Source organism: Gobius niger (genome assembly GCF_951799975.1).
Source record: "Gobius niger genome assembly, chromosome: 24".
Classification (NCBI taxonomy): domain Eukaryota; kingdom Metazoa; phylum Chordata; class Actinopteri; order Gobiiformes; family Gobiidae; genus Gobius; species Gobius niger.
Genome location: NC_136875.1, coordinates 8,515,010 through 8,534,626, shown reverse-complemented (window position 1 = coordinate 8,534,626; position 19,617 = coordinate 8,515,010). Strand labels below are relative to the sequence as shown.

Here is a 19,617-nt window from a genome sequence, read left to right as displayed (position 1 = left end):
ACACGAACCGCACACAGGGAAGGGCGGCTCCAGGTGACCGATAAGCCGCAAAGTTCAGATAACATTAAGGACATACCAAAATATATTGTTTTTTATAGATAACAGGATTGCCCGGTCAAATAGGTGAAGGTCAGTCGATGAGTGCAGTGGCTCTAATAGGGATGTACCGATCCGATATTCAGTATCTTTTTCAGAGTATCGGATTGGATCGGATTTGATGACAGGACGGGTCCGATACAAGACGGCCGTGAATCTGCGGTCCTGAATCTTTTTTTGTCACATTTTTTGTCACATTTTTGTCATTTTTCAGTCACTTTCTTGTCACATCTTCATCATTGTTTTCGTCTCAGTTTTGTCGCTATTTTCACACCTTTTTTTCCCCAGAAGCTTTTGGATTGGGGTAAAGCCAAACTGGAGAAAATGTGCTCGGTTCAGGTGGGAGTTAAGGGGTAAAAATTCAAAGCTAAAGCCAAAACGTCTTCCATGTTTATGAAAAAAATACAATATTATATAAAAATCTAATAATACAAAAAGACTGTATCGGATCGGTATCGGCCAGATGAAGTGTCAAAAATATCGGATCGGGAGCTCAAAAAAGCGGATCGGTGCATCCCTACAAAGAACTATATAATAAAAATAATATATTCTGCACCAGTGTCAGAACCGGACTCTCACTCACGAATATATTAAAAACCAACAAGAGGAAATGTTGCTGATGATCTTGGGGCTAATCTGCTCAGTTTATTAACCGTTTTCTCTATGAATTATCTGAAGCAACAGATCACTTCCTTTACATCTATTTCATATTTGACAAATATAGAAAACAAATAACAGGTTTTTTAGTCATAAATTAGAAGTTCTCTCATCAATAGACCCATACCCATATCTCCCTGTGTGTGGGAACAGGAGTCTTTGTGAAACTTTCTTTGTAGTTGCAGATAAGTCTGTCCATCACCGCTCCATGCAGCTCATTCTTAGCACATTCTCTGCTCTGCCCCGATCCCATCAGATCTCTGAAGCTCAGCAGGAAGGGCCTGGCTGGTGCTGGTGCTTGGATGGGAAACCGTTTGGGAATACCAGGAAGCCAGAGAAGCTGAAACAGTCCCTCTAAAAAACGGACCTTGCTCTCCCCTGTCGGAAATGCTAATCAAATTGTTGTCTGGCACTGATATGGCACCAAGAATGGCAAAATGTTCCTGCAGTGCTATAGCCAGGATTTCTTCCCAGCCCCTAAACGCCCGAAACATGATTTTTATTTACATTACTTGCTATTGTTTGTCCAAACTCAAGGAGAACCTCGCTGGAGGATTAGCCTCTAGACCAGGGGTGCCCGAACTTTTTGTCTCCGAGGGCCAAAATGAAAAAGTGCCTGTGGGTCGCGGGCCAAACACGGCGATGTCAAGCGTGAATTGGGTATTCAACCCATTTTTGTAACTTTTATGTCATTATTTTGGCATTTTTTGTCACATTTTTGGCATTTTTTCGTCATTTTTTTCCATCAATTTTTCGTCACTTTTTTGTCACATTTCCGTTTTTCCAGAAGCTTTTGGACTGGGGTAAAGCCAAACTGAAGAAAATGTGCTCAGTTCAGGTGGGAGTTAAGGGGTTAAACATGCTACAAAAGCCTAGTTTTAGTAGAACAAAATCAATTATTTTAGCAATATAGAGCAAAATGGAAACAACACCTACAGTGACTTTAGCTCATTCATTTCTTTAAGTCAAAGAAAATGCCATATATCATTTTGAAAGTGTCAGTTCAGCATAAATTCTTTTAGAAGTCATAGATGTCAACGATTTTTGCAAAGAAAAAGTTGGAAAAATGGGAAAGTTGATGCTACGACGCTCTGTGATTGATAAACACCAAAACACCAGAACAGTGTTTCCTTAACTTTGCGAAAGGAGTGAAACAGCGCCCCCAATTTGACGCTGGTGGACAAAAGGTGTACTGCATCTATATTTGCCATTGAGAATGAACGGGAGAGAGAGTTATTAACCAGATGCGGCGCAAAAGTCACCCTCTGGCGCCCGCGGGCCCCACTTTGGGCACCCCTGCTCTATACTATGATTTACTGATAGAACTTCAGTAAAAGGCAGCGACAAGACAAACCCTCTGGGGGAGCTGTCCAAATTCTGAGATGGAGCGATAGGCTTAAACTCTGGCATGAGTGGAATCGTCCCGTCCCCTTATCTACATCAGCGCTGTCTGCGGCGTCACTCAGAGAAGTCAAACATGTCCGTCTAAACGCCTTATCTACACCGCTACTCGCCCGTCTGTCTTCTTCCCTGTGCGGAAAACATCAGCGTACTCACGAGAATAGTCAAGAAGATGTTTGCGTAGGCTCTCAGAGGCTTCTTCTTTACTCGTCTGATTAGATTTGAAGATTTGAAGCTGGAGAGAGGAGGAGGAGGAGCCGGGAGTTTAAGTATCAGCTCGGTTGCCAGATCGAATCATATCATCAAGAATAGGGAAAAGGTTTTACTGTAGTAGTAGATATATTTTTTTGGATATTTTGTTGAGTAGGGTTGCAGGGTTTATCGATATTCAATTGCAATCAAAGTTTTGACTACTGCAATAACAACTGTTTTCTTTCTTCTGTCTCTGGCATTTGAGTGATAGATGTTCACCAATGCGAACTGTGGATCTCACAAAAAAATAAGGCATTTTGAGCATTAAAATGGCCAAAATGGCCTATTTTTTGGGCAAAATAATGAATTGAGCAAGATTAAATTTTATGGTTTTATTTTATTGACATATTAGTAACTAAGATTTGTTCAGAGGGGATTTTGGATATTTTGTTTAGTTTTTCAATAAACTAATCATCAGTGAAAAAATCTGTAAAAACTCTCTCAAACTTTCGCCTGTTTTTTTGGTTTCAAAGCTGAATAAATCAGGCTAGGAATTAGATATTAAAAAAACGTTCTGAAAAAACCTTCAAAATATTGTTAGGTCTCAGACTGTAAAGTTTGGAGTCTGTGGGAGCTTCTATAAGGGCTCAGGCTCTGCCCGAGTGCGGCTTCTCTCATTCAGAGAAAACCAGCCCTGAAGTTTTTGCATGCTCCGCCCGTTCTTCGACTTTTCCGCACCAGCGTCTCGTAGGAGGAAAAACACCATATTTGGGTGAAAGCGTCATCACGGGGCCCCTTAGCAGCACACGTGGATGTAAAATCTGTCAATATTTATGAATGAAAACCCGCTTGAAAGACTAAGATGTAAAGGGAGGAAAATAGATACAAATCTCCACTTCGACCACTGCGTGAAAAATCAATACTTTCACCTGCCGTGTCTCGCCTTAAAAGTATAACCAGCCAGATGGAGCTCTTGACAGTGATGTGTGAGACTTATATTAGGTGTGTGGGGGGGAGCAGCATGTGCAGTGGCGGCTGTAGTGTTTACCTTGAGTACTTCCACAGGTACTTGCATACTCTGGTAGTGCTGCGGGGTGCTGATGGCCGGAGTGGGGGGCGGGGCGGGCGTCCGGTTCATAAAGTGCATGGCGGCGTTCTGCTGGTTCTGCCGCTCGCGCTGCTCCTCCTGCTGCAGTTGGTCCCGCATCAGCTGAGGAAAAAAAACGGACTTTGGCTTAACATGGTCTGCTGTGGAAACCGATGCTCTGTGTGTGGCAGAAGAAGAAGAAAAAGAGGCAGAACGAGGAGAGGAGAATGAGGAGATAAAGCAGAAGAAGAGAAAGAAGGGGAGAAGAAGGAGGAGGAGGAGGAGGAAGAAGAAAGGAGGAGAAAAAGGAGGTAGAGGAATAAGAACAAGGAGCAGAAGAAGAGAAAGAAAAAGAGGGACAAAGAGGAGAGGAAGAAGGAGTATGAGAGATTAAGCAGAAGAAGAAGTAGTAGTAGAGGAAGAAGAAAAAAAGGGCCAAAGAGGAGAAGAAGAAGGAGAATGAGGAGAAGGAAGTAGAGGAGGAGGTAGAGGAGGAGGACAAGGAGAAGAGGAAGAAGTAGTGAAGAAGAAGAAAAAAAAAGGGCCTAAGACGAGAGGAATGAGGCGGAGGAGGAGAAGAAGAAGACGAGAGGAATGAGAATGAGGAGGAGAAGAAAAAGAAGAAGAAAGAGATGGAGAAGAAGAAGAAGAAGAAGAAGAAGAAGAAGAAGAAGAAGAAGAATTTATTTTTTTAACTTTCCTCATGGACAGATTTCTTGAAATTAGTCACTCAAATCAGAGGCAAATTTACTTATTTCAAGAAAATGGTTCTTATTTGTAGATTACTTTTGGCCACGTGTGAAGTTAGGGAGTAAATAGTAAATGGTCTCAACTTGTATAGCGCTTTTCCACCTACATTAGGCACTCAAAGCGCGAAGGGAGTATTACGGGGCTGTTGAAGCGTGACATGAGGTGGACGTTCACGTTCTCTGGCATATGATCTGACCGGCCTACAGTATGTCAGCCCTCTGGGAAAACTCACGGCGAGCGGAGGTGCTGCCAAGTTCCAAAAAATACGTGTGTATATATATATGGCTTGCAAGTAGGGCCATCATGTTAATTATCGACTTATCGCTCAATAAATCACGAATAAACGATATATTTCTGGGATCGATATTTACCAGCATTTCCCCCCTATTCTTTCTTTGTTAACCTCTTAACTCCCGCCTGAACCGAAAGGATCTTTTTCCTCACGTCATCAGATTTTTTTTTTTGTCAAATTTTTATCATCTTTTTGTATTTTTTTGGCAACATTTTGTCACATTTTTGTCATTTTTTCGTCAATTTTTTATCAAATGTTTGTCATTTTTTGTCACATTTTTGTCATTTTTTAGTCATTTTTTAATCACATTTTTGTCATTTTTTTGTCTTTTTTTGTCAATTTTTTTATTTGTTTGTCCAATTTTTATCGTCTTTTTGTATTTTTTTTTGTAACATTTTGTCGCATTTTGTCATTTTTTCGTAATTTTTTTAACAAATGTTTGTCATTTTTTTGTCACATTTTTGTCATTTTTTTCGTCAATTTTCTGTCAATTTCTTGTGACATTTTTGCCACTTTTTCATCCATTTTTCGTCACTTTTTTGCCAATGTTTTCTCACTTTTTTTGTCACATTTCCATCATTGTTTTCATCTCCGTTTTGTTGCTATTCTCATTTCCCAGAAGCTTTTGGAGACCGGGGCAAAGCCAAACTGGAGAAAATGTGCTCGGTTCAGGTGGGAGTTAAGGGGTTAAACTTAGTTTTCTAACTGAAGCAAAGTGAGTTTCATTATATTTCATGGTTATTCAGGTATTTTAGGATATGAAGATGCACTTTTAAGAACAGGCATAACATTTTTATGCCTGAGAGTTGACAGTATCTAGTATCGTTAGAATCAATAATATCGTTTATCGCGATACTTTCCTGCCTCAATATATCGAACTTCAAATTTGTTATCATGACAGGCCTACTTACGAGAAACTCTTATCAGGCTCAGTATCGGGATAACACTACTCACGAATGCCCCCGGCTTCAATCGATTTGATAGGTAGACAGTAAATTTTGACTGAGGGGGGAAATAAAGGAACGTGAATTGTGCTGACTCACTTCCAGACTCCTCGGCGATGCAGTGGAGAGCCTGGCAGTGGTAGGCTAGCTCTTATGTGGTCCACGCTGGAAGCAGTCCAGTTTATTATTAAACTATTGTGTTGTTGATCTGACCTTACGGGACATGTGGTGCCTCAATAAAAGTCGTACAATGCACAGGGGAGAGTCTACGTGAAAATAGCACCGTCTCAAATAGCCTGCGTTTCCGTTGAGGACAGAGGGCATGAGGCCTGTCATAAACAAGTCGTCGGCAGACACCGGCGCTGGTGGAAAGTATGCCGGGCGGTCTCACCTGCATGCGCAGCCCAATGCGAGAGGCCATGGCTGGGGCCCGGGGCGGCAGGGGAGGGCGAGCCGAGGTCAGGGCACCGCCGTCCAGATCCGAGTGCGACAGGAGGCTGCAGGGACAAGGTTAGAGAGGGAGGGGTCAGTAAAGAAGTGAGGAGAGGACACGGGCGCCTGTACATTTCTGCGGCTGCTTTCTTTAGCTCAATGCTCTTATGATTGAATACAACAACAGTTTCTTTGGTAAAATTGAAGTTAAGCTTGTCAAAAGCAGTGCTGAATGAGGGAAAAAGACAAGAGTTTCGAGTTTATGTACAGCATTATGTATATATGCAAGTATATATGTCATGAATGCATGTTTAAATGTCGCAAAAGCTGCACATGTTAATGTAAAAAATGGTGTAAAAAATGTATATATATTGTACATTGAACTCGGAATAAACAATCAATCAATCAAAGATACAACGCCCTATAGATACAGATGGCAACGCGTCAAACAAGAGGGCGGGGTCTAACCTCTCTTGGAGTCACATTTTTTCACTTTTTAGTCATTTCCTCCAAACTATAAACATATTTATCACACGCCAATAAAGTACAGCCGAATTTAGTTCCATATGGATGTTTTTTCACTGCAAACTGTTCAGTTGAAGCAAAAAAAAAAAAGGCACTCATAGATACAGACGGCATCTCGTCATAGAAGGGGGCGTGGCCTCGCCGAGGGGGAAAACAGAATCTTTTTGGGAAACGCAATTTTTCACTCTTTTTAGACATTTCCTGGTAGAATATGAACTTATTTATCACATACAAATAAAGTCAAGTGAAAATCGGGCCCATATGGATATTTTCTCACAGCAGATTGTTCAGTAGAAGTAAAAAAAACAGCAGTTGTAGCGAGCGCTAGCTAGCCGTTAGCATTAGCCCGATGCTAATATGTAGCATCAAGTTAGCATTCTCCGTTATTCATGTATTTATGGGCTGTTGAACCACTTTGCTCCTCCCCATGTCTTTGTATCATTATTTAGTAGAAACTATGTTCATATTTCAGCATTTGTTACAGTCGTTTTTGAATAATTAGAGAAAATGTACATTTTTTCAAAATTGTTTTCCCCCTTAACTGTTTTCAAAAATGACCATATATGGGCGATTCCAGAGATGCCGTCTGTATCAATGGCTAAAGTTAGCATAGCATGAAGCTAAAGTTAGAAACCGGGTTTGTTTTCTTAAGTATTTATGGGCTGTTGAACCACATTGTTCCTCTCCATCTCTCTGTAATGATGGAGAAATGTGAGAAAGATTTTTTTTTCTTTTCTTTGTTTCCCCCCTCTGGCTGCTTCAAACATGACCATATATGGGCAATTCCAAAGATGCCGTCTGTATCAAAAATAATGTTAAAGATTGAATTAAAACTTAAATAGTGCTTTTATACATATACAAAGTGTACAAATAATCACATTTTGACTTCAATTGCAATTATTATGGCTAACAGTTACACAAATTACATATGGGAGGAAACAAAAAGTTATTTAAACTGAATTTGAAGTCTTATTTACTTTATTTCAGTGTTTTCCAGTAATAAGTCTACATGTATAGGGCACTGCTGAAGCCTTGGGTCATGCGTGAGTCGTCGTTGTTTTGAATACCCATGTGATGTTGCTGTGAAGGGAACACTTTTCACCTGCTGACAGTAGACTGGGGAGTCCCTCTGCCAGACTTCCTCTTTCACCATGACACCACATTATCGCCTTACGGGACAAGATTAGTCATAAACATTTGTGCAAGTTGGCGCTTCATTACTTTAGTCCAGCAGAGGGCAAAAAATTAAAAAAAAATGAAAAATTGATTTTGACACCCTTTCACTGCCCCTCGTGTGTAAAATGGTTACTTTGGAGCAACTTGTTTCCTTGTTTTGCGCTAAAACACCCCCCAGAAGCACAATATTGGACTGATCCATCCATATCGTGGTTTGTACCTGAATTTGAACACTTATACCGCTTGTGCCGATCTGTTTGAAAACTGACCCACTAGAGGCTTGGGCCATTCCGGCCAATCATGTGCCAGAATTGCGGTGAGTGGGCGGGTGTAAAATTTGCCGACAACAAGAAGAAATTTGATTGATGCTACTAAACAACCCAGCGACTACAACTACTGCAGACTTACATTTTCAGTTAGCCTTTTTGAGACTGTTTTTTTTTCTTCTTTTTTTTTTTTAAACTTATATTTAACTAGAAAAGTCCCAATGAGATTCGAAATCTCTTTCAGGGGAATCCTGACCCCAGAGGGAACCTATTTTGCATGTTTTAGCACAAGTCAGGGGAAAGCACCGTAGCATAACATCACAGTGTGAACATGCAAAAGCTGCACTGAAAGGTACTACCACTACAACTACAACTACTACAACCAAATATATCTGCTAGGGCTGGGGGAAAAAATCTATTTGATTTAAAAATCAAGTTGGTTCAAAAAATTTATTTTTCATATTTTTCTTTTATATATATATTTTTTTTTAGCGCTCTGCCCTCTACTCAGAGGAAGAAGGTCCTGCTGTACAAATGTGCCAAGAAGAACAGAGCCCACATTTGGATTTTGAGTTGCTTTATTTGCTCAAATACAGTACAAATAATTTGGATGTTTAAAGCAGTACTAAGTAACTCTTCCCCCTAGAGGCCATGAGCGCAACTGCAGGTGTCGTAGCAAGTTACGATTTATTAACTTATTAAATGTCTTGAAGAGTAAATACTACGCTGACAGGAAAGGCGAAGGGAGAGAGGGTTACTGTGCATTCAATTATACAATGGAAATATTTTTTTTCACTCAAACTTTGCTGTAAATACTGTTTAAAGTGACGTTAGCCTGCAGTTAGCTTTGCCCGTTAGCCTGTTAGCTTCTTCTTCGTGATTCCATTAGTGTGTATTGCTTTCTCCGGACCGGTGGCAGTCAAGTTGCAAACATGGTTTTCTGTCCAGAGACACCAGGAGGAGATGAAAGACCCTCCAATCATCCCATCAACACTTATTACCCCCACAGGGACTACGGAAGGGATTTATTAAGGTAAACAACTTACTTAGTACTGCTTTAACAATCTTTGTTGCACACTGCACTTTGGGGGGGGGTTCGAATCGAATCATAAATCGAGTTTTTTATTATAAAAGGCAATAACTATCTGCTACAACCATTATTGGCTGTTGCATAAGCACTATTAACGCTGCACTTTTCACTTCTTTTGTTTGGCACGTTACAACTACATCTTGATCTACAGTAAAAAACAAACAAAAATAAATAACCAACTTGTGTGAGTATTGCACCCTGTTTGATTCATGTGGCAAGTTTCAGTAATTCCATAAACTAAGTCAAAAGGTTTGCATTTCGACAGGTTGAAGTGGAGGCGCATTGAGTTGCCTTGTGTACGAAATGCGCGGTATAAATAAAGTTGCCTTGCCTTGAATTGGACGTATACCTGCATTTCGATTGGTTGAACAGGTTCAAGTCAAAAATCATCAGCAAACATCCTCGAAATGTGCAAACCGCCATCAAACCTCATCATTTAATATCTTCCTCTCTCACCCCTTTTGAACAGCCAATCGAATCGTCCCCTATCTCTGCATTATAAACACGGGCTCTGTATATGGACACAGGGAGTTGGACAAAAGGCAGAAAGGCCCATTGTCCCGGGGGGTACAATAACACGTCCCGCTCCGTTTGAGACGCACTGAGGACGCCGTTGTGCCGGACACAGTTCAGTCCTGATACTGAAGGCTTTGTGTGCGTACGGAGCAAAAACTCACGCACACTCAACCCCCCACCCCCACCCCCGCCTCATCCCAAACACAGGCAGAAGGGCATTCCAGCATCCGAACTCACTCACTGTAACACAACAGACACGACGGGGAGATGTGCTTTCCTCAAATAGTGATGGTTTCCTTTCAAGTCGCGCACACTGCCCCATTCTTTGTCCATTTCTCTCAATCTTTTGGTTCAAGCGCACTTGTTATTGAGGATTATCCTGTGGAAAATTTGGCAAAGTGGTCAGCATGCTTGTCTAATGCAGTGTTAAAGTCAACATATGTTAGCATTAGTCTTAGTCTCATAGTCATAGTCTCTTAGCCCCATAAGAAGAAATATTTGAACAATATTTGAGCACGATTGCATTGCTACATTGCGTCGCTACATGAGATACTTTTGAAACTGAATGCTAGCTTTGTCCCGCAGATGCAGACGAGTTCCGCATCCCCCTCGCCTCAAATTGCACACCCCTCACCTGTGCCCGACACGCCCCTCACCTGTCACATCCTTCACCTACCCTGACACGCCCCTCACCTGTCCCAATACGCCTCTCACATCTCAACACACCCCTCACCTGTCCCAACACACCCCTCACCTGTCCCAATACGCCTCTCACATCTCAACACGCCCCTCACCTGTCCCAATACGCCCCTCACCTGTCCCAATACGCCTCTCACCTGTCTCAACACGCCCTTCACCTGTCCCAATACGCCTCTCACATCTCAACACGCCCTTCACCTGTCCCAATACGCCTCTCACATCTCAACACGCCCCTCACCTGTCCCAATACGCCCCTCACCTGTCCCAATACGCCTCTCACATCTCAACACGCCCTTCACCTGTCCCAATACGCCTCTCACATCTCAACACACCCCTCACCTGTCCCAATACGCCTTTCACCTAGCGCAGCGGTTAGCGCCTCCGCTTCACAGCTAGAAGGTCCCGGGTTCGATTCCCACCAGGACGGGGCCTTTCTGTGTGGAGTTTGCATGTTCTCCCCGTGTCTGCGTAGGTTTCCTCCGGGTACTCCGGTTTCCCCTACCACTAAAAACATGTGCAATAGGTGAATCCTCCAGCCAGGTGATTCTGACCATCAGCCTGGCTCCACATCATGGAGATGGGTCCCCGGGCGCGGCACGGCCGTCGACCACTGCTCCTTACGGGTTGCCCCAGTGGCATCGAAGGATGGGTTAAATGCAGAGGACAAATTTCCCTACGGGGACAATAAAGTATACAAACAAACAAACAAACAAAACCTATCTCAACACGCCCCTCACCTGTCCCAATACGCCTTTCACCTATCTCAAAAAGCCCCTCACCTGTCCCAATACGCCTCTCACCTATCTCAACACACCCCTCACCTGTCCCAATACGCCTCTCACATCTCAACACGCCTCTCACCTGTCCCAATATGCCTCTCACCTATCTCAACACGCCCCTCACCTGTCCCAATATGCCTCTCACATCTCAACACGCCCCTCACCTGTCCCAATACGCCTCTCATCTATCTCAACACGCCCCTCACCTGTCCCAATACGCCTCTCATCTATCTCAACACGCCCTTCACCTGTCCCTTACGCCTCCCACCTATCGCAACACGCCCCTCACCTGTCCCAATACGCCTTTCACCTATCGCAACACGCCCCTCACCTGTCCCAATACGCCTTTCACCTATCTCAACACGCCCCTCACCTGTTCCAATACGCCTCTCACCTGTCTCAACACGCCCCTCACCTGTCCCAATACGCCTTTCATCTATCTCAACACGCCCCTCACCTGTCACAATGCGCCTCTCATCTATCTCAACACGCCCCTCACCTGTCCCACCCCTTGCCTGCTGTAACACATCCCCTCACCTGTCCCAACACACCCCTCACCTGTCCCACCACACCCCTTACCACCCCCGACACATCCCCTCACCTGTCTCAACACAAACCTCACCTGTCCCACCACACCCCTGCCCCAATATGCCCCTCACCTGCCGCGACACACCCCTCTTATGAACACACAGACCTCGCAACGCGCCACCCGGAGATTGGTATTGCGTAACTATCATGTAACTATCATGTAACTATCATGTAACTATCATGTAACTTAAAAAAACGATATGGTCTTTTAGCTTGAAGTAGAGTCGCTGCTCCTTCACGTCGAAAGGAGCAGCTGAGGTGGCTCGGGCATCTGTTTCGGATGCCTCCTGGTCGCCTCCCGTGGGAGGTGTTCCAGGCATGTCCTAGTGGGACAAGGCCTCGTGGAAGACCCAGGACACGGTGGTGGGACTATGTCTCCGAGCTGGCCTGGTGTCGCCTCGGGGTCCCCCCAGAACAGCTGGAGGAGGTGTGTGTGGATAATAAATATTTACACCGGTCACGTTTTAACAGTTCTTTCCAGTGTAAATATGTTTAACCGTAAAAAGGTCATTGTTTTATCACAGTTCATGTCTGCCCTGAAGGCAACACAAGCCTCTCTTCCTTTTTAAACACTTCAAAACATTATACAATCAACGCATGCACTCCATGTTTCAAATGGGACGGCTGTTCAAAGAGTCAACGGCATTTACGGGTCAGACCTTGCTTTTTACTCTTATTTCACAGTGAAGTAGTTTGCTGTTTTGCTGCTGACCGACTGCTTGCGCTGATGACGCCATGACAGCGTCACTTCCCATACGCTCTCTCTGACAGTAATAAATATCAATGACTCAGCTATGACCCACAACACAGACCGGCAGTGTCTGCATGACATCAGCAGCCACAGGACATCACTTCCTGATCCCTCTGGTGGCACAGTGGTACCAGACAACTCCCCCGACCACATCGCCTCTCTCCTTCCTCTGTTTATTCTCACTCCCGCTGTTTTTTACTGTCTCTTGGGCCCGATCCTGATGTTCTTTTTCCCCTTAGATCATTTCATGTTTAGGCAAGGCACTGCAGGCGAATAGAGGGGGGAATAATTTAGGTATCAAGTTGATGATTTGATTACAATATGCTATAGAATACTAACATACATCTGTGAAAAAATACTGCTATATTATTGATGATCAAATATAAATAATGAATTAAGGCGAGACACTGCAGGTGAATAGGGAAAAAAAATATATTTACAGATATCAATTTGAATCTTTTGCTGTAGATCACTGGCATAAATGTGAGAAAAAAATACATTGAAAGTTTTCTGTCATTTTATCTTTTCATATAAGAACAAGGTGTTTTATGCCTAAAAATGCCCCAAATTTCCGATCTTTTCGGCAACAAAATCTGAATAATGGATAGAGCTACATTCAAATTTAAATTCACGTTTCATTTTATTGATGAATGAGTTACCAAGACGTTTTCAGACGGGATTTTGGATTTCTTGTTTAGTTTTAAAATAAGCTGTTTTTTAGTGGAAAAAATTGTAAAAAAAAAAAAAAAAATCGCCTTATTTTTTGACATTCAAAACTCAATAAATGGGGCTAGGGATTAAATAATAAAAAATCCCTCTGAAAAAATCTTCCAAATATTGTTCAGTCCAAAGCTGGAAAATTTGAAGTCTTTAGGTCCGACTGACGTGGACATAGTGTCGCCACAATGACAGAAAAATGTGTTTTGAGAAAAAGGCCCTTGAAATTGCATTCTCCCATATAAGTCTATGGGGGAACATTGAATCAGCGCAATATTTAAACATGTTATTGTGAAGATTAGGCATATTTTCTATTTCCAGGTGAAAGTTTATATGTTCAGAGACCAATTTGGCCCAAAACCTGGAAACTGAAAAAATTGAGTTTTGCCTGTAGTGTCTCCCCTTAAGTAAGGCTTAAATGTATCATTTAATTTCATTCATTTTCGTAATATCTTGTGTGGAAGACCTCAGGGTATACTTTACAGAACTGGGATTGGGCCTCGCTCTTTATTTTCTCCCCCCCCTCTCTTCCTCTCATTCGGGACGTCCCATTGCCAGGCATCAGCGGCAGCAGTGTCCACTTGAGTGACGCGCTTCTCGGACACAGGGGGGGGCATTGTGCACGTCGCGCTGTGATGTCAGAGAGCAGTGGGAAGAAGAGCGGAGGAAGAGAGGCTAAGAGGTCGACGGCGGATTGTGGCACCAATTAGTCACGAAGATGCACGTCCCGGAAGACTGTGCTGTACACAAGGAAGGGCCACAAGCAGAGACGGGGCCGGCTTTTCCTGACAGGCATCGCAATTGTGATTAGATTTGCACTTGTGTTTGAAGTAACGGATTATTTAGCAGAGGATATGTTTGACCGAAGATCATCTCCATCATCTCCCTTGAATATCTTAATAGTCATTCCGCTTAATCGATGCCATTTCAGCTTGAAAACCCCAAAAAAGTATTTTTTTTTAAATTATTTTTCTTTATATTTTTAAATTGGGATATATTTAGGTGTACAATAAATGTATGGGAGCCATCTCATCTCAGTCTCTCTTTTAAATTTCTAGATTTTTCCTATTTCTCTTCCTCAGAATTGTAACAGGAATGACAAATTGCTAGTTAGCAGGCTAATGCAAACTAGCACAGAAGCACGTGCTGTACCCACTGAAACTACATTTCTTGTAAATATCGATTAAATAAGTTAGAGCAGAAACATACTTTTGATTTACATATTAAATATTGTAAATATGTCCACTAACAGTTCATAGAATATTAGAGTAAAATATCGTAGAGAGTCACTGGGAAAGTCTCTTCTGAATCAAACAACTTCTTGATTGTGATGTCATTGGACTGAACCATTAATATGTGGAAAGTTTGGGAACAGGAATGACAAAAACTTAGGGACACACATAAAACCGCAAATATTTCATAGAAATAAGATTTTTTTCAATACTTAAAAAGATGTAATTAAGTGATGTTTTTTTTGTAGTTCTAGCTACAATTTATACATTTTATACTTTATTAAAGATGAAAAATCACAGGCGGGGACAGGACAAAAAACATATTTTTATGAAAATTTGATTTTTGGATTCTCTTTTTTTATATATTGTTGAAATTGTTTCAAAAGTATTAAATATTACAAAAGAAATATCAAAATAATGTTATGTAATAGTTGGTTGTGATTGCCATTTTGTGGCTGTCTGAGAGAAATATTTACATGGTTTGGATTTGATTAGAAAGCATTTTGGTCCATCTTGAGTATTATATAAGGGATTTTAGGCTCTAGGTTCCGGCCGTTTCATAAATGGAGGGGACAGGGTTGTCCCAGCTGGCTTCATGTTGGCTACACTTGAAAGGGCTTCATAAATAAACATTTATATAATATACATTTTTATATTGAATTTAAGTGAAAATATGCAAATTATCACCATAACTGTGAATAACTTTGCTAATTTGTTGAGTTAGCCTTGAGTTGGTGCCACTGCGCTCTCCCACGTGCTCCTCCTGCAGCAAACGCATGACTCTACATCTGCGCAGCGCCACCTACTGCTCTGGAGTGTGCATTTTCAGGGTTTTCAAGTTGACAAAACACATAAACAAATTGAGTTCACTTGTAGTAGAAATGTAGTGGAGTAGGAAGTATATGTGTGTGATGAGGATCAGGACGGTCGCACCGGTGCAATTTTTGGAAGACCAAACTAGGCCAGCTCTGGAGCCCTGCCGTGGGTTCTCATGATTGTGATGAGAACCCACGGATGACCTCTTTCATCCGTGGGTGACCTCTTTCTAACCGCGGCGTTGTTTAACTGCTGAATATTGACACCCAGACTTCTCAGAAAAACGAGGTCTCACAAAGTACATAATGGTTGTAATATCACGCCCGTGCAGTGAGACTCCCGGCGCTCCCGCAGGCTGCTGTGAAGGGGAGATGGCGCCTGGACTCAGAAACGCTCTGTTAATTTGTTGCTGTGAGTATTTTTAGACGTGACAGAGAGGCCTTTAACCGCGGAGCTAAAAGTGTGAGGTGCGTGCACTGGCGACCGGGCAACAACAAGTTCTGCATGAACACACACCGGACAAGAGGCCACAACAGCGGGGGCGCAGGGGTGTCGAGTTTAAAAATGGCGAGGTTTAAAAAGTCATGTATTACTTAATATTAGAGGTGGGCACTGGGCATAGATTAATTGTTTTAATCTAGATCAATCGAGATTAAAATGGCTCTCTTGAATTCTGCCGAAGCCATTCAGAATATGTGTGCTACCCAAATAATGACTAAAAGTCTTTGGAAACGAGTTTCTCAAGTCAGGTGGTGCGTTAGTCCAGGGGCTCATCTCCTGTTTCCAAAATGCATCACAACCTGCTTGAGAACTTTCTACTATGATAATTCAGTTAAACATGAATTTTGAACTAAGAGGTCCTGATGAACTGTTTACAGTCAGTAGCTTTGTGACAAACTAAATCTCCTCTTCTGCAACTATGACCTGCTAAAGAACATGGGACAGTTGTGGCAGGAGTCCCCAAGTCTTTATTTACGGGTAATGTGGGCCATCTTACCAGATCAGAAAATATAGGCCTCTGTTTGTGAGCGTGGGAAACATGTGCGAGTCTCCTGATTGGTCAACAGTGTCACATGACCACTGTCACAACAACGCTGTTCATGCTGCTGCAGCTACAGCTAGCACGAGCTTCAACCTGGCGATAGTTCTGTCAAAGTGGAGATAAACGTCGACAACATGAAGATGCGGGATGTATTTCTTTGGATTTGATAAGAAAAGTAAACGGGCGGCTGAGGGCAGCATTTATATATAAAGAGATAATAAAATAAAGTGCTCAGTTTAAGATAAAACATTTTTTAAATCATCTTGAGATTATCTGTTTCTTTATGTTCATTTAACAGCTTTTCTAAATTTGAAATATCCCGATATACGTGATATGGTCTAATTCCATATCTCATTTAAAAATATATTGACTTAAATATCGATATTGCCCAGCCGGAGTGTTAGGGGTTGGCAAACATGTTTTAATGTTAGTACATGTTTTTGGTAACATGCTTCATGAATATGCCACTATTGAAAAAATAAGATGAGAATAATTACCGAAAAGTCGCATTTTCCGATGTTTACTACAAATGGCCACGCGTAATACAAGGGGGCATGGCCTCGCTCAGGGGGAAGAAAACCTCAATGGAATCACAATTTTTCACTCTTTTTAGCAATTTTCTGGCGGACTGTGAACATATATTTATCACACATCAATTATCAAGACAAAATCGGATCCATGTGGATGTTTTTTCGCAGCAAATTCTTCAGTAGAAGCAAAAAACGGTGCTCATTAGCTAACGTAGCATGGAGCTAATAATAGCTTTGCTAGCTGCATGGTTAGCATTGTCGGTTTTCTAAATATTTATGGGCTGTTGAACTATTTTACTCCTCACCATGTCTTGTTGCTGTGTGTGTATTTTTATTTACAATAAAAGTATATATTATATATATATATATATATATATATATATATATATATATATATATATATATATATATATATATATATATAATTCAGCATTTGTTAAAGTTGTGGTGGAGAATTAGGAGAAAATTCATTTTTTTCTTTTCTTTCATTTCCCCTCTGGCTGCTTCGAATATGACCATATATGGGCAGATCCAAACCTGCCAACTATATCTATCTGTCATATAAAATGAAATATGTTCTATATAGATAAAAGAATAACATTTGCACTTATGTGTAGTTTGACATTACATTACCTCGTCGGAAATCATGGCTTTCTAGGTTTGAAAATAAAGAACACATGTGTGGAGGAAACAAAATGGCCGGCGCTACTGAACTGACTAATATTAATTTGATCTTCAATCTTCAAAATGATGGCAGATTATCTGAAACAATTCACACTGTATGTAATATGAGGCTTTTTCAAACTGTCGCTCAAGCTCACATGTTTTTAGTTCCTTTTTTCTCCCGTTTTTGTATATCTAACGCCTGTTCTGCTTTACTCCCCACTCGCACACTCTAACACACTCTCATTCATCCTGCCGTATTATACGTGTTTTTTGGTAGTAGAGGAAACCGGAGAACCTGGAGGAAACCTACGCATAAACTCCACACACAAAGGTCCAGTCCAGGTGGGAATCGAATCCGGGAACTTGTAGCTCTGAAGCACAAGCAATAACCGCTGCGCCACCGTGCCGCCCAGGAAAAAGGCCAGACTTATTCACTGTCTGGTCAGAAAAAAAGACCCAAGGGCAACGACTGCTTGAAAAAAATAGCAGTAACAATTGAAAAATGTTAATATGGAGTTTAAATTAGGCACAGTACGCGTAAGTCTACCATGACCGTGGAGGATTGGGTCAGTCCAATGGGAGGGTTGGGTCACTATTCTGAAGAGCAGGCCGACATATCATATTTTTATTACTTCTTTGGTAAAAGTTAGAATATTGAAACATGAAACAGGTATTTTTTTCACCGTCCCCAATGGAATTTGTGCATAATTGACCTTTTTGTGACCCAATGGCTGCATGGTTGGTTCGCACGGTGCCTTTACTTTCCATCATGTCGGCCTGTGTGCAGCGCTACAGAATCAAGGTAGGATCGTAGGTTTTCTGGTCCATCAGCAGTGAAAACCTACCATAAACTCTCAAAACAACTGATCCGGGAGCATCGTAAAGAAAGTTCAAATCTTTTTGCGTGAAAAGTTGCATAACGCGCCTTTAAACACAAACCAAAAAAATCATAGTGTTCGTCAATACTGAATAGGGCTGCGGCTAACGATTATTTTGATGATCGACTTATCTACCGATTATTTTCACGATTAATCGATTAACCGCTTGGCTGTGAAAGGTGCATGGAAATTATATTTTTTCAATTTTTTTGACCACATAAAGCTAAAGTGGCGCAGCTTGAGGACACGTGGATGGAGTAAACTTAAAGTAAACATTTGCAGGAGGCTCTTTGTGCTAATTCTGCTTTCTGATTGGACGAGGCAAAGACAGACATTTATGAAATTTACAATGTACAAAACACTGCAGACCCTCACTTTAAAAATAAAGTAGGTTTTCATTCAAAATACATAATTGTCATGTCATTTTTGCTCTATTTTAGTCTGTGTTCACTAGAAAATGATTAATCGATTACTGAAATGGTTGACAACTATTTTAGTAATCGATTAGTTGTCGATTAATCGATTAGTTGTTTCAGCCCTTACACTGAACTTGAATGACTGAACTTGATAACCACCACAAGATCAGCTTTAGCGAGGTTCATACATCCCAAGATCCCAATGGAGACGAATCCTTTGGACATTTCGCAGTACATTACATTTCATAAAAAACTCATCCCAGTGATGATGGACCGTGAGGCTCCAGCGAGGACCGGACGCTAGCTCCGCGGTCTATCAGCAGAGATCGGCCGTAAAATCGCGCTTTGGATTCGATTGCGCCGAATGAAACGCCGCAGCAATGAAACAGTCTTTATTTATGAGCACCATCCAAAGCACGCTCCATTACACACAGTCACTAGAGAGAGAGCTGCCCTTTCTGCAAGACGCTATCTGCAGCTCCCAAAATAACTCACCCTCTGTTCTCCTTTTCAGGAACGAGCATGGCACGAAATCCATGCTCGAAATCCCGAGAACCGGTGTAATTTTAACCATCCGCGCTCGTCGATGAGGCAAAAGTCTGCAGAGGTGAATTCCAAACCATTAAATCATTATTATATTGTCTTGCAGCAGCGACGTGGGGTATAGTTAGCCCTGTTATGTAATATCATTGGCATGACAACTATGGGCTCCTTCCTCTTTGCTCTCACACCAGCTGCATCCTCAGAAACAAACCGCTCATGTGGAAATCCGACTGGAAACGCCAAGACTGAGAATAAACCGACCTGGTGCGAAAAGTCACGCAATAAACGAAGAAAACGCATTATGTTCACGGCAAAGTGGAACGAGACGGGACTCTGCAAAACAGCATTAAGTTCAGGTCTTCATAATGCGAAGGAAAATGATTTCTGGAGATAGGAAAATATTCAGGAATGGTGTTTAAAAATGGAAACATCCTGCGTAATTGCGGCTTGTAACGTTCTTTTGGATATCTCCGCATTCGTGCTGGGTCGATACAAAGTGCTGATGTCTGGCGAGTCCTGAGACGGCACCAAAGAAA

General features: G+C 41.9%; 1 protein-coding gene across 2 annotated transcripts in view; it reads right to left on the bottom strand.

Annotated features, from left to right (window-relative positions):
- The window catches only part of tfeb (transcription factor EB), an 84,046-nt gene that overhangs the window by 28,134 nt on the left and 36,295 nt on the right, over positions 1 to 19,617 (bottom strand). For both annotated transcript variants that reach the window (XM_079582186.1, XM_079582187.1), the window contains exons 3-4: positions 5,811 to 5,916; positions 3,395 to 3,556 (exon numbers count right to left, since the gene is read on the bottom strand). In XM_079582186.1, the coding sequence (XP_079438312.1) occupies positions 3,395 to 3,556; positions 5,811 to 5,840 (192 nt within the window). In that variant the 5' untranslated portion in view covers positions 5,841 to 5,916. The remainder of the gene's footprint in view (positions 1 to 3,394; positions 3,557 to 5,810; positions 5,917 to 19,617) is intronic.